The 14,024-nt window shown below is 34.9% G+C and overlaps 1 protein-coding gene across 6 annotated transcripts in view; it reads left to right on the top strand.

Annotated features, from left to right (window-relative positions):
- Positions 1–13,335, top strand: part of LOC149088342 (ras-related protein M-Ras-like) — a 165,821-nt gene extending 152,486 nt beyond the window's left edge. For 3 of the 6 annotated variants that reach the window (XM_089247214.1, XM_089247220.1, XM_089247226.1), the window contains one exon: positions 13,080–13,335. In XM_089247214.1, the coding sequence (XP_089103340.1) occupies positions 13,080–13,146 (67 nt within the window). In that variant the 3' untranslated portion in view covers positions 13,147–13,335. Of the gene's footprint in view, positions 1–10,029; positions 10,095–11,899; positions 12,192–13,079 lie in introns of those variants that run through there. The other 3 variants (XM_089247235.1, XM_089247208.1, XM_089247232.1) reach the window with 3 other exon arrangements.
- The last annotated feature ends 689 nt before the right edge of the window (positions 13,336–14,024 follow it).

Raw genomic sequence — 14,024 nt, 5'->3', positions numbered from 1 at the left:
AAAGGAATAGCCAACTCAAAATTGGAAAACCTTAGAAAATCATATTTCTAGCCAATTACCACTACGGAATCACGAGTTCCAAACCCAGATTTTCACCAAAGGCAAAATCGGGGAAGGGGGGTATGGAGTCCGTCCACCCCCAAGAAAATTAATAATTAAAAATATTTTTGTAGAAAATTAAAATATTGGAGAAAATAATCTTTTATACTATGTTAATTTAAAATTATTTTTGAACGTTAATGACCCACAATTTCTGTGAAAGAAATCCTTCTGCCCCTCCTAAAGCCGATTCTGCGTACACACCAGTGAGTTTTGCGATACGAAATGGTGACTATCACATAGCAGCTAGATGACAAAACTGAATATTCAAGTTACAGTTTTTACAGATTTGTTTTTTTTTAATGATCACAGAAAATGTTTTACACTTAGGACAGGCATTCCAAAGTCTTCAAGATTTTTCAAAAATGCACATTCACAATCTTGTGAGAACAAGAATTTATGCCGTATAGATAGCAGCGGAAGTCCTGTAATTTCCGACATGTAACCAGAGGGGAGAAAATCTGTAGGAGGAGTAAAAACTCAAAAATTTTTGAAAATTCTGTACACTGCCCTCATTAATTGAAACTAAATATCTTCAACAACTTGCGTGCATATCAATACAGTACAGTATACGAAGTAGTAAAACCACCTTTTCAAGGTCGTGCACGATCGTGATAAGACTGAAAAGGAAAAAAGTTGGGAGGTTTTTCTCTCTACTTTTTAATTTTGAAACTAGGAAAGTGAACCAAATATTTATGCGTCCTCTCCCGAAATTTTGAATATTTGACGTGTTACAGCGCGTCAATGGCATCTCTGTATATGGGTATGTTACAGTAGTATAGTGGTCTAACGCACTCATCTGTTAAGTGAAGAGAATATGGGTTCAGTTTCCTGCAAGGCTGTTGAATGTTCGTTCTTGATTTTATCTTCACATCAGCCAGCTGTTGAAACTTTTGTAGAAAGAGTGGAGAATGACATCATCCTTGGATAAGTTGTTATCTGGTGGCAGTGTTAGCAATTGTTAGGAACATTTTATCTGCTTGAAAATTTTGGGAACATGAGAATATCGTATTTGTTGGACAGCACTAGTTGTAAAGCGCACTTCCAGCATATGAGACCAGGGTTTGAACCTGTCCTAGTGAAGACAGAGATGAATTAGTCTTTCCTAAACAGAGTGAAACCTCACGAAATTTGATATCGAGTTATATACCTCTGCAATGGTATTTTTTCAAGTCTTTTCTTGTTTGAAAATGTAATATATTCTATCATTAAACTGCTACCTTTCGATATGACACGCACACACACAATCCCTTTACAATGATATTTTTCTTGGTTTGTAGAGTATTGAGGTTTCTCTGTATTATACGAACAAATAGTGAGTCAACAACTGAAAAGCATCACCTGTTAGTGAAAAACACAAATATTACTATCTTAATTGTAAAATTATGTCTTTTAATGTATTTCTGTGCAAATTGCATGGAATGTTAACTTCTAATTATTAAATGTTTACTTTCTTTGTTACTTATCATTTGGTAAATGACAATGATAAATGATTGGTAAAAGCGGAAATCTGCACTTTTTAAAAGCATTAAATCCATGCAAAAGCATGTTGATCAATGTTAACAGTAAAATTCATGAACATTAATTGCTTTTTATAATTTAACGCATTGTATAAATGCTGACAATTCAATGAAATAAATGAACTCTGTGAAATAAATTGAAAATAATAATTTTGTCTATGTTCTCCACAGTTGTATGCTAGATTTTCTAAAAGGAGGGGACAAATTTTTTCTGCAAAATAACGCTATCATCTCTGCTGACTTTTCCCCCCTTCTCCCACATAGCATGTATGTTTCATAGATCCTGTACTTTAATTTTCAAAATTTCTCAGGAGACATCAACCAAAAACGACGATCATCCTATATTTTAATTTGAATTACTTGCACCATAGATTATTTGCCTGAAACAATGTCAATAATGCAATTTATGCATATATACAGGGTGGTCATAATATAACTTTGCCAATACATTTAATAACTTCGCGACAGCAAAAATTATAGAATGGAATTTGAGATACAAGTGTTTCGAAGTATGTGCTTAAGGCCGGTAATACACTATAAAAGTTTGATAAAATTTCTTTTATGAATTTTATATTAAAATTTTTTTTATAAAATTTATTTTATAAAGGAAATGATCCACATTACACTATAAAAGATTTATATGAAATTGTTTCTGCGAAAGTTTTCGTTAGTGTTGTGCTGTTGCGGGTAGTAGTTATGGATAAAGAAATTTTTTTTACCATTTGCTATAGGAAATTTATCATTTGCAACCTCTGTAATGGCTTGGGTTTAAAAAAACATTAAGCTTATGGATGCAGGGGCGTCGGAAATGTTTCTAAACTGTGGGTGCTTGTCTTTAGTTTTATATCAGAAATTTTAATTTGTGAATCAATTCTGGGAGTGCTCGAATCCATGCCACAAATTACTGTGGTTTCTTGAGCACCCGCAGCATCCCCGGCTCCTACGCCACTGTGTGGATGATTGTATTGGATGAAATAATTTCCGGAAGAAGCTAATTATTTTGCTAATTAATAATTAGCTTCTAATTATTAATATATTAGCTTCAATAATTATGAAGCTAATAAGCATCAAGAACTAATAAGTTAACGATGGTTTTTATTGACTGAATAAAAACAAGCTTTGACTTGGTAATGAGTCCCAAATAAAAACGTTTGCATCATTTTTCGAACTTTTACCATCTCACCTTGTCTCTGAGCTTGAACCGTGGTATATACATTGGAGTAGATGTATTGGCCCTCGAATAGAAAGTTGGCCACCGATTACATAATAGATTAATTTAATCTCTACCACCTCAGATGATAATTAAATAAATGTATCATTAATGTGAACCATCAAATCCAGTGATGTGTTATGATAGGGTTTTTCAAAGTGTGTGCCGTGGCTTCTAGGGGCATCCCGGCGAGATGAAAATATTGATTTTTGTGCCTCTTTTTGCTTTAAAATGGTACTTTTATAATTGAAAACACCACTTAACTACAGGGCCGTCTTAAGAGCATGTGGGGCCCTGGGCCAAATGATTTTTTTAAGGCCCTACTAGGCAAATTTTCAAAAATTTGCAGCCTTTGGGGGGGGGGCCTTTTCTCGAGGCCCCTGGGCCGTGCCCAGGTGGACCCATTCCTCAAGACGGCACTGCTTAACTATTTTAGGGAGCAGCAGTAAAACCATGAACTTGGCAAGTGAGCTGTGGGTGACATAAAACTCATTTTCTTTGGCCCCATTTGGCTCTGAGCACAGTTGGCCCAGCCTAGTTATGTTTCCGATTTTCTATCACATTTATTGTTGAAAACATAAGTTTTTTTAATCCAAGATATACACACCTGAAGAGAATTTTTTTTCTCCCCAGAGAAGGGAGTGGTAAGTGAGAGGAGAGAGTGACTTAAAAAGAACAGGTTTTTAAAGAGTTAATATGTCACAGAGAGAGAGTGAGTGCGCAGGATGGAAGTACAGCAGCGTAACTCTTTTATCAAACATTGGTGATGAGACAATGTTGGATAAAAGATTTTACACCTCATGTATTGGCTCATTGTCAAATATCTCAGATGATAATGAAATGAATGTATCTTCAATATAAACCAACAAATCCAGTGATGCCATGCATAAACAGTCGAGCCCAGATATAACCAAGTCGCACGGAAACGTGAGACATATCCGATATTCGTGAAAACCGATGCACCATAAATATATTCTAGTTTACTGAGAAAAACTACTCAACCCCTATTCGCGATGGGTCTGTACGAGGAACAGGTGGTCCTTGTACAGACTTGAAAATTTAAATTATTTATGTTTGTCACAAACCTTCAAGATATTCGCATAGGGGGTTTGAATTAATACCCGTATACTGCAAATCAGTGTTTCTGAAAGTGAGAGTCTCAACTTCTAGGTTCGTCACAAACCTTTACCAGAGGTGAGCTGTTGATTGATTTGTTCAGTCCTTTGAAGTGCTACTTGAAATATTCTGGGAAGCCACGGGTAAACATTCAGACAAGGGTGAAATGGAAGGCAAAAATTTTAAAACCACGGATGTAAGTGGTCCATCCAATTGTTACTGATATTTCAATAGTTCTGACGTTTACAAAGACTTTGTTTCAAACCGATCACAACTCCTTTCTATCGCCATGAGTAATTTGCTACCGAATAAGTTGTGCCGGGAATGTGAGCGTGTGCTTAACAGTCTCAGTGCATATAAGGTGTTGTGGCTGATATTGCAGGGCTGACGTGAATATTTTAAATTGGGAGTGAAGCGTGTAATGAGACTGAATATTTGAACCGTTGTAGGCCTGTAGCTCTCAGTGGTGAGACTTTTAACGTGAGCTCTACTCACATTCATGGCTCGAAATTGAAAAACAACTTCAGCTGATGACCACTGTGGTGTATGGTTTACAAAGACTGAGGACCTCAGACACAAACCTGTAGTTATGTTGATTCTTCTTCGAATGGTTCTGAGAATGAACAGAACCAGCGTTATCTATAGCTAGAGATAGCCATCTAGCTATAACGTTAACAGAATACACCTGAAGCTGATTTTCACAATAGTACGGTAGTACTTCAGAGATTCAGGCTTTTTTCTTGAAATACAACTTTTGATTTTATGGAACTTTATCCATTGAAAAAAAATCAATCCACTAATGTGGCTTGCCAAAAGAAGACTTGGAAACAACCCCCGCCCATTAAAATTTGTGGACTCTTAGATTGTCACCATGACCCTGCCCTGTCCTACCCCGAACTTGCTATAACTCATGTATGTAAAACTTAAGAGCATCATGAAACCCAGGCGGAGTGATGTTCTGGGGCCTCACTACCTGATTGCAAAAGTACCAGAAGTATAAGCAATCCCGTCTTAAGAGCATCATGGGGTCCCCTGGCCAAATGATTTTTCTGAGGCCCTACGTGGTGAATTCTTGGAAATTCCGACCACATTTCATTTTTGCGAGGCCCCTTTTCTGTTGACGTCCCCGGGCCCGTGCGGTAAGACGGCACTGAGTATAAGGGCTTCCAATATATATGATTTCCGAAAGTACAGTATTTATCATTTCATATCTACCAACCAAATATATATACCAACATTTCATATATACCAGCCCAACAATATATAACCCAATTTCATATTTTCCTACCTCTATTCATACTACCATTTCCTACCTCTAATCATCATTTGAACACCCCCCCCCCCTCCACCTTTTCATTAGAAGTCAGCAAATGCGAACCCCCCCCCCCCCATTCCATGATTGGTAACGTATTACTTTAAGATGACCCCTTATACCCCATAGATATAAATATGGTCATTCGTTATAATGATATTTTCAACATTATTTTATTATTGTATTTCAGGTTCACTAGGACAGAATTAAATTCATTATAACCGATAAGCATCCAAACTTTTGTTTTTCATTCAGCTAGAGAAATTCAAATCTCTGATATTCACATACGGAATTAAGGTCTTTATAGCTCCCACTGACTTTAGTATGTGATGGAAGTAACAAAAATATTTTTTCTTTAGTTTATTTAAAATCATTTTTATATTTTGTTATACTGTTCAAATTGTATCAATCGTTCATCAAGATGAAAATTTGGATATCCAATTGATACCTACCACCCATTTTTTAATTACTTTATCAAATCGCAAAGTACATAGTATATAAACTTGAGCAATAGAAACTGCAGCATAGAAAGCATCAACATTAATCTTTTTCAAATATTGGATGAGGAGGCTGACTTTGGTAAAAGGAACTTTGATAAAGGGAGTTTTTATCAAAGTTGCCCATTACACTATCAAATTTTTTTGTCAAACTTATTTTATAGATTATCTTTGATGAAGAACTTTTATAGTGTAATACCGGCCTAAGAATGAAGGGGGAAAAAACATTATATACAAATACAAAGCCACAACAGGCAAATTGCCCAACGAGGTGGCTGACTTAAGAACATCATGAATACCCGAGTCATTTTTTGGAGCCCCTACCTACTACTACACCCCCACATGCACCCCGCTCACCCCTCCCACCGCGGAACCCCCCAACGAATCGGTACATGCAGGAATGTGCGTGTACTGAAACCTGACGTGAAGTTTTTTTGTTTCTCTGTAATGCTTGTTATGTGTAGTGCTGCCATCTGCCACCAGTTTTTCTAACTATGAGTGAAGTGTTATGATTGAATGATTTATCGTTGTAGGACTGTTGCTCTCTGTGGCGAGACTTTTTAACTGGGAGATCGGTTCGCATTTGCGCCTTGAAGTTGGGAACCACAGAAAACCAACTTCAGCCGACCACCACTGTGGGGTTCGAACCCGGATCCTCGCATCGCGAGTCCGTCACTATAACCACTCGACCACCACAGCGGCATATATATATATATATGCCCTAGATTTCTCAGTTACTGCTACATCAACAAAATTTCAAAAAAATTACAATGATAACACTGAATTTTATGCATTGCTAAATGATTAGTGCCAGTGAAAAACGAAGAATAGCATTGAAACAGTATCTGTAGCACCATAAATGCTGGTGCAAGACACATAGAAATAAGCTTTCATCAAGTGCTGGCCTGTCAATGGGTGTGGGGAGGTTGGCAGCAATGTGATCTGCATTGGTTGTTTCCACATGTTTCTTTGTCAGTGTCTAGCGCTTGTGTTTATGGTGTTGCAGCCATCGTTTTAGGACCCCATTTATGGTTTTTAATTCACCAATGGCTTTAATGCATAAAAGTGAATTGTTTGCTATTTCAATTTTTCAGCATTTTACTGCTGCAAGAGGTTTTTTGTTTCTCACTAATTTTTGAGCACGAAACATATCTTGAATTCAATTTGCATATGTTGATTTTTGCTGTCTCTAGGAACTTATATTTTATATATAGTCGCGTATATAAAGGCGCGTATACACTAGTGCACAGATCATGCAATGCAAGCATTCCCAAGCTTTCGCAATGCATTCAGTGGGTACGATTTCCGAAACGAATCATCATCATCAATGATGGCTCCATCCGAGAGCTATTTCAACGTCATCTGTAGGTTTTGAGCGGCAGTAACAACTATTGAGGAACATGATATGATAAACAAATTTAAATGGCTATTAAAAATGACGAATTTAAATGACTATTAATGACGAATTTTAATTATTATGACTATTCAATTAAATGACTTTCGCGAAATAAGACGACGAAAAAATAAAGGCTCTAGATAGGCTCAGAAGCACGTACAAACACGCAAACCGATAACAACACCGTCCAAACTAGAAGGAAGAATTCCTTTGAGTTTGTTGAAAAAACAGACTCCTATTGAATCGGTTCAAACAGATCAAGAATGATTCATTAACGTTCGAAACACTGTACAAATTACTGAACAACCGATTGCGAATGCTTGCATTGCACGATCCGCGCGCTAGTGTATACGCGCCTTTACTTACATATTTTGTTATTTTATATGAGCAATCTGTATACAACTGCTATATAACTTAGTTTCAAGATCTTGCTTATAATTTATATTTATTGCATTACAGGGGGAGGGGGGAGATAAAGTTATAAGTGAATCAGACTGTATTCTTTTGATATCATCATGCATTTCTCGTGCTAAACAAACTGGAGCACAGTTTGTATTCTTAGGAATGTTTACGGCCGTATTCACCGTCCAGGTTCAGAACGCGATCAAGGTACTAAACGGCGTTTCACCTCAAAATTGGTATTCACCGCCCCTGAATCGAGATCCAGGGACCAGCTTTTCGATCCTGAAACTGAACCTCTGATTTCGGCGATCCAGCAGGGTGGATCGAGTTTCAGCGCATGCGCAGTGAGCATTATCATCGACGTAGTAATGGCGGTGGCGCTGAATTGTTTGTACGATAAGCCGGAATGAAATAGGGAATTATTCTAAATTTATTAATTATAAGGTGATGAGTGACCGCGTTTAGGTATTAAATATATGTTAATAATTATCCCCCATCAATGAAAGCTTGCAACTGCTTCTTGAAGCCATCAACAAGTGATGAAAGAAGGTGGGTAATGATACTTTTCTATGATTTCCTTCAAATCTGAACTTTATTCGCTAACAAAATTATCATTATTAAATAATGATAGAGTTGTATGTTTAATATACTCATGTATTGATATTAATGACACAAATTTGTCTTTATGGTACCTAAAGAAAGGTCGTGGTGGGCTATCTCGATGCAGACTTTTTTCTTGAGTGGGGGCCCCTGAAAGTATTATGTAAAATAAAATGTACATTTTTGTGAGGGCCCCATTCTCTCTGCCCTTGGGTGCCCCAGCTTATTTAAGGTCCTGACCTAAAGGTTAAAATGATGTGGCATAGTGTCACGCTTTTGAAGTTTTTTCCTCTCTGAAAATAATGATCATGGGTCTGAAAAGAAGTCATGAATATCTCTCTTGAATTGCAGGAATAGTCACTTGTATACAACTTTGAATTTTCTCAGCATGAATCTTAATTTCTTTTTAGAAAAAAAAAATTCCTACCCAGGACTATCTTAAGAGCATGATGGGGGGGGGGGCCCTGAGACGAGAAATTTTTCTGTGGCGCTACCTGGTAAATTCTAGAAAATTTCAACCAGATCTCATTTTTGTGGGGGCCCCCCCACCTTTTCTCTTGAGGAGCCTCGTACATTAAGAACTCGAAAAATGTACTAGGCAAAAGCGATCATTACAGTAGTGCATTTTAATTCCTAAACAATAAAATATTCACCAACACTCTAAAATATAGATTTGTGTATTAAATGTTTCATCTCTAATATGAAAATATTTATATTAATGCCAAGCAAAATATTTTACCTTTTTTTAGCTTTTACCTCTTGGCAAGAATATATTTATTACATGATATTTTGCTGCTGTGTCTAAACATGACATTTTCCTTCTATATTTACTCGATCTCGCTTATAACATTCCCACGTATAATATTTTCCTGCTTAGTACTCGAACTAATATTTATTAAGAATTCCTGTTTAAAGCATTTTCCCCGCTTACATTTTTCATGGTAATTTTTTGAAAAAAAAAACCTTTATAAGCAGAATCCACAGTATTTGCACAAATGAAAACACATGCACAACAAAAAATATTTTCTGTGGTGCATTCTCATTATCTAAAATCATATAATTATCAGCTCATTTCATTCTATTTGTGCATCAATATTTTGTATATAAATATTAGTTCATTAATTTATTATTTACAGTTGAACCTCACTACAATGATACTTGATATAACGATAAATCCCTCTACATCGATATTTTTAAAGTCTAGTTTGGAAATTCCTATAGTATAATGTTAAACTGCTGCCACTCGATTACAGATGTGAGATGAAAATATTAATATGAGAAATAACTTGAGAATAATTATTATTTTTGATAAGAATATTCCCCCAGTAATTTATAAAAGTAGTCTTTCCAGGGAATATTCTCTAGGATATTATATATAATTATATTATAAATAACTGGAGAATATTCTCATTAAGAATAATAAGAATATTCTCAAGTTATTTACAATAGTAGTCCTTCCAGCAAATATTCTCTTTCGTGACAATATTCTTAAGAATTTTACATCTCTACTCTTAATACAACAGCAATCCCTCTACAATGATATTTTTTCTTGATTTGCAGAATATTCATTTTATCAAGATTTTAGTGTGTGATCATATCTTTCGTGCCCAAAACACCAATTCAAAAATTCATGAAATTACTTTTTGGAATCTTATTTACGTGCAGTTCATGCCAGCATTGGACAATGATTGAGTGAAATTTATCATATTTAAGTAATCTATCATTAAATAACTCGTATCACGTGATTGCTGATTACATGTGCTTTATTCTTATTATGCAGTATGATTCCACTGTATTTGAAATCACAACACATGAGTATAATTTGCTTCATTCTTTAGGGAAATTTTTTTTCATGAAACTTATGTTTAATTTTTCAGATGAAACAAGTATTTGGGAGCAAAAGTAGGGTGAAAACACATATCTATGATAAAATGTGGCCACTGAAGACGAGCTGACTCTATCACGGAAGAAAATCTCAATATTTAGTTACTATGTGTTTGTGTTATACGTACCATTATTTTTTTAGCAATCTCAAATACTTCCATATAAATATGAATAAATTATTTTTGATAATTGATTTGTTGTTATTTCTTAAGTGAGGAAAATGTTAGCCTTTTTTTACATAGTTTGAATTTGTGCCTTAATTATGTTCAAGTTACAATGTAAATTTTGAAAGTAACGAATTACTAGATTATTGTGATTATCATGTAAATACAGTTTATATTTTAAAAAAAATCCAGATTTAACTACCAGTCCTGCTAGTAAAAAGAGGGATGGAAAATGATTTTGTTGATGAATAATGATTTTGAATCTATCAATATATTTTTTTTTTCAATTTTAATTTTTAGTCTTGGCTATTAGTTTACCCTTTATAAGTTGAACATGATTCAAAGGCAATGCATTTTACACATAAAAAAAAAATTGTCCATACACTAATGCTTGTATTGACTGTCAGATTTGAAACTTTGTTTACAGATTTTGTATTTTTAAGAATCTCTTTCAGCTTCAAGGAAGTCCTTTCAACTTATATCTAATAATATAATGAACTGTTTTCAACTGAATTTAACTTTTTATGTAAGCTAATCAAAAAACTAGTGCACATGTTGGAACAGTTTTTTGTTGAAAAAAAAACTGTTGGGTTTAGCATTGGGAAGGGGCACATCTTGTGTGTAGGAAGGATTGCATAGAAAATAGTATCTTAAGAAGTTTCAACAAATATAATTACAAAAAGTGTCTCAGATATTAACTTATTTGGCTAATAGGAAATATAGCTATTAATGTTCAGTAATTTAATATTCAATGTCCATCACAAGAATTACTATTAGCACTAAAAATTTTTTTTTGGAAATCAAATTTACTGAATTTTGTACTTTTTCATTTTAATGTGTTTATCTTATTATAGTGTTTACAAAATTGTGATTTCAGGTACAAAACAATCATAATTTAAAAAATATTCAGATAAAAATTTCCAAATGTATAAGTATTTTTTAAAATATAAATTTTACACAATTACGACCGTCCTTTTTTCCTTCATTTCATTCACGATTAATAAAATTTGTATGTGCTGAAACATTTTTTTTCTTCAAAGAAATGAAAATCACATAGGCTGATTATACGTGGGAAAATACAATACATGCGATATAAATTATTTGCTAATAATGATATATAAAATTTATCTAATCTGAGAATAATAGCAATTCCGTAGCGAAATAAAAACCGTCATTATAGATATATTGGGAGTAGGAAAGAAAAACGTAGCTGGAATGAAATGGAATTTCTATTAAAAAGGGGATGATAAAACCATATTTTGCTTATCGAAAAATAAAATTGTTGACAAACGTAAACACAAGAATCCTACCGTTGAGTTTTCTACTTCATTAGAAGATCAAAAACCCTTCATCCAATCAGCATTGGATCTACTCTCGCCAAGCTAATATACATCAAATACTCGCCAACTGAACCGAGTTTCACTTGATACGCACTCGAGACTCACTGGTGAATACCAAATTCGTTCTAAAACTGAAACGGGTTTTAACTGATTCGCGTTTCAGGACCGTGAGTGGTGAATACGGCCGTTAGTTCTTTTTACCCATAATGAGAAGATTGAACTGTTAGAGGTTAAAATACGTAATCGGAACAACGTGCAAACCTTATTCAATCCAGTTGATTACAATCGGCATGAAAATATTAATTTAATGTCAGATGTTTTAATTTTTTTCAACAACGTATGAATTTTTTTTCCTTTAGGTATACTCAAAAACAAACGTTTATAATGTGGAAATTGAAATTACAGCCATATTTAAAATTTGGGCTCTCTAATTTGATCGTTTCTCAAATAATGCATGTACGTATATTCCACAAGAAGAATGTTTATAAGAAATGTGAGGCTTGTTCAAAAGTATCTGATCATAATTTTTCATGCATAAGCTAATGGAAATGACTAATGTGCATGCTTGCATTTTTTTTTCTGTCTGCAGAAGCTGCGAGTCACCGGTACATCGTTGATGAATGAGGAGGTGTAAGTGAGCACTGTCAGATTTTCGTTTTTTGACAAAATGGTAGAAAAGCTTGAACACACTGCATTAAATTTTTAGTAAAGCTTGATGATTCCCAAATGCAAGATTCAACAGGCCTTTGGTGATGGAGCAATAGGCACCACACAGATAAAGGAGTGGTACAATCATTTCAAAGAGAATCGCACATCAATAGGGAGCTCACAGCCATGCTGTCCATCATCTTTGACTCCAATGGCGTTTTGGTTCATCACAAGTATGCATCACACTGCACCACCATCACCAAGGAGAATTGTTTAGAGATTCTGAGTCGCCTTCATGATGGAAATCTCCATCACAACACACTTGCCTCCTTTCACATTTGGTTCAGTTTTATCTGACCAAACACAAGTCTCCTTCCCTACTTTCGCGACATGATTCTGTGAATTCTGGCTCTTCCTTAAGCTGAAAATACTTTTGAAACTGACCAGATTTCAGCCAAAGAAAATTAGACAGTGCCCACACTTCCTCTCTCATTTTTGAGCAACTGGCATCTTCTACAATGAGGGAAAATTCAAGAATGATCACCTACATATCATAGGCGGAGATTGACATGGAAGTCTGGGGGGGGGGCACGATGATGATGATGTCAGCTCATATATACATTAGATCAGTCGACTCCACCTTTGACGCTGGGTGCTGATGTACATATGTACATCAAGCTATGTCTTCCTATCTTCATTGGTTTATGCACAAAAAATTATTGTATAGATGTTTTTAGAACAAACCTTGTATGTGTGGTTAAGCTTAGAATATGCTTAAATAGAAATAAGTCCTCGTGCTAATAAGGGTTAAACTGAATATTTGTTGAAATTTATAAAATAATATAAGCTTATTATGTATAATTATTTATTCTATGACAATTTTATTTTAAGCACTCAGCCGTACATTTCAAGTAAAGATAGGAGGTCCTGGTTTGGAAGAAGGTGTCTTTTGCTATGATGGAAACAAATAAATGAAAAAGTGATTGCTTAAATTTTTTTTCAAATTAGATCTGTCTATTGTGATTTGTCTATATACAAATTTATGCTTATTTGTATCCATTATTTTCATCCAATTCTATATGTAATCATTCGCTGTTAGTGAACATAATTTTGTAGAGAGATAAATAAAAGTGCTATCCAAGAAAAATTTTTTTTTTACAAGTCACTCCAGTGGTGGTTTCAGTTCATCAGAGTATGCATCACACTGCACCGCCATCCACCAAGGAGAATTGTCTCCTACATGTGGAAATTTCCATCCCAACACACTTGCCCTTCACATTTAGTTCAGTGTTATCAACGTGATGATTGATTGAAATTGATAGCCAATCAACAAATACTGGAATTTACAGAATATGTCTGTTCACCCCTTGCAATAACCAATTTGAAAATATTCTATGAAGTCTAACTTCCTGCCATGGCTCTTGCATCCTGCCGTAGGTCCCCAATATGGTGCATATATAGTGTGAAAAAAAATTACCCCACTCTTGTGGGAGCTATACATACTTCCTGCTATTTGGGCTTTTTAGTAATACCATGTGGACAGATTTTTCTTTTCTCAATCCAAAATACATCAGGTCAAAAGATTGTCCAGATATTATGCTGAGATGAACCTGGGGAAAAAAAAAAATTTCCATCACGAAGCAAACCCAAGACAAACGGAACAAACACACAGACCAATATGATGTGGAGACACTTTCTTCCCTTAAAACATGCACAGTATTGCGACTTGCCGAGAACCTCTGGGTGGTGGTAGTAGAAATGATTTGACGTATAGTAGAACGAGAAATAATTGTGCGAGAAGAGATTTTGTGCGAATGAAGAGATTTTCTGTCAACA

This window comes from Pholcus phalangioides, unplaced genomic scaffold (assembly GCF_987345545.1).
Source record: "Pholcus phalangioides strain wild (caught in Gottingen) unplaced genomic scaffold, Ppha-v1.0 ptg000003l_1, whole genome shotgun sequence".
In the NCBI taxonomy this organism is placed as follows: Eukaryota; Metazoa; Arthropoda; class Arachnida; order Araneae; family Pholcidae; genus Pholcus; species Pholcus phalangioides.
The sequence above is the reverse complement of the archived record's forward strand: the minus strand, read 5'-3'. Positions and strand labels throughout refer to the sequence as shown.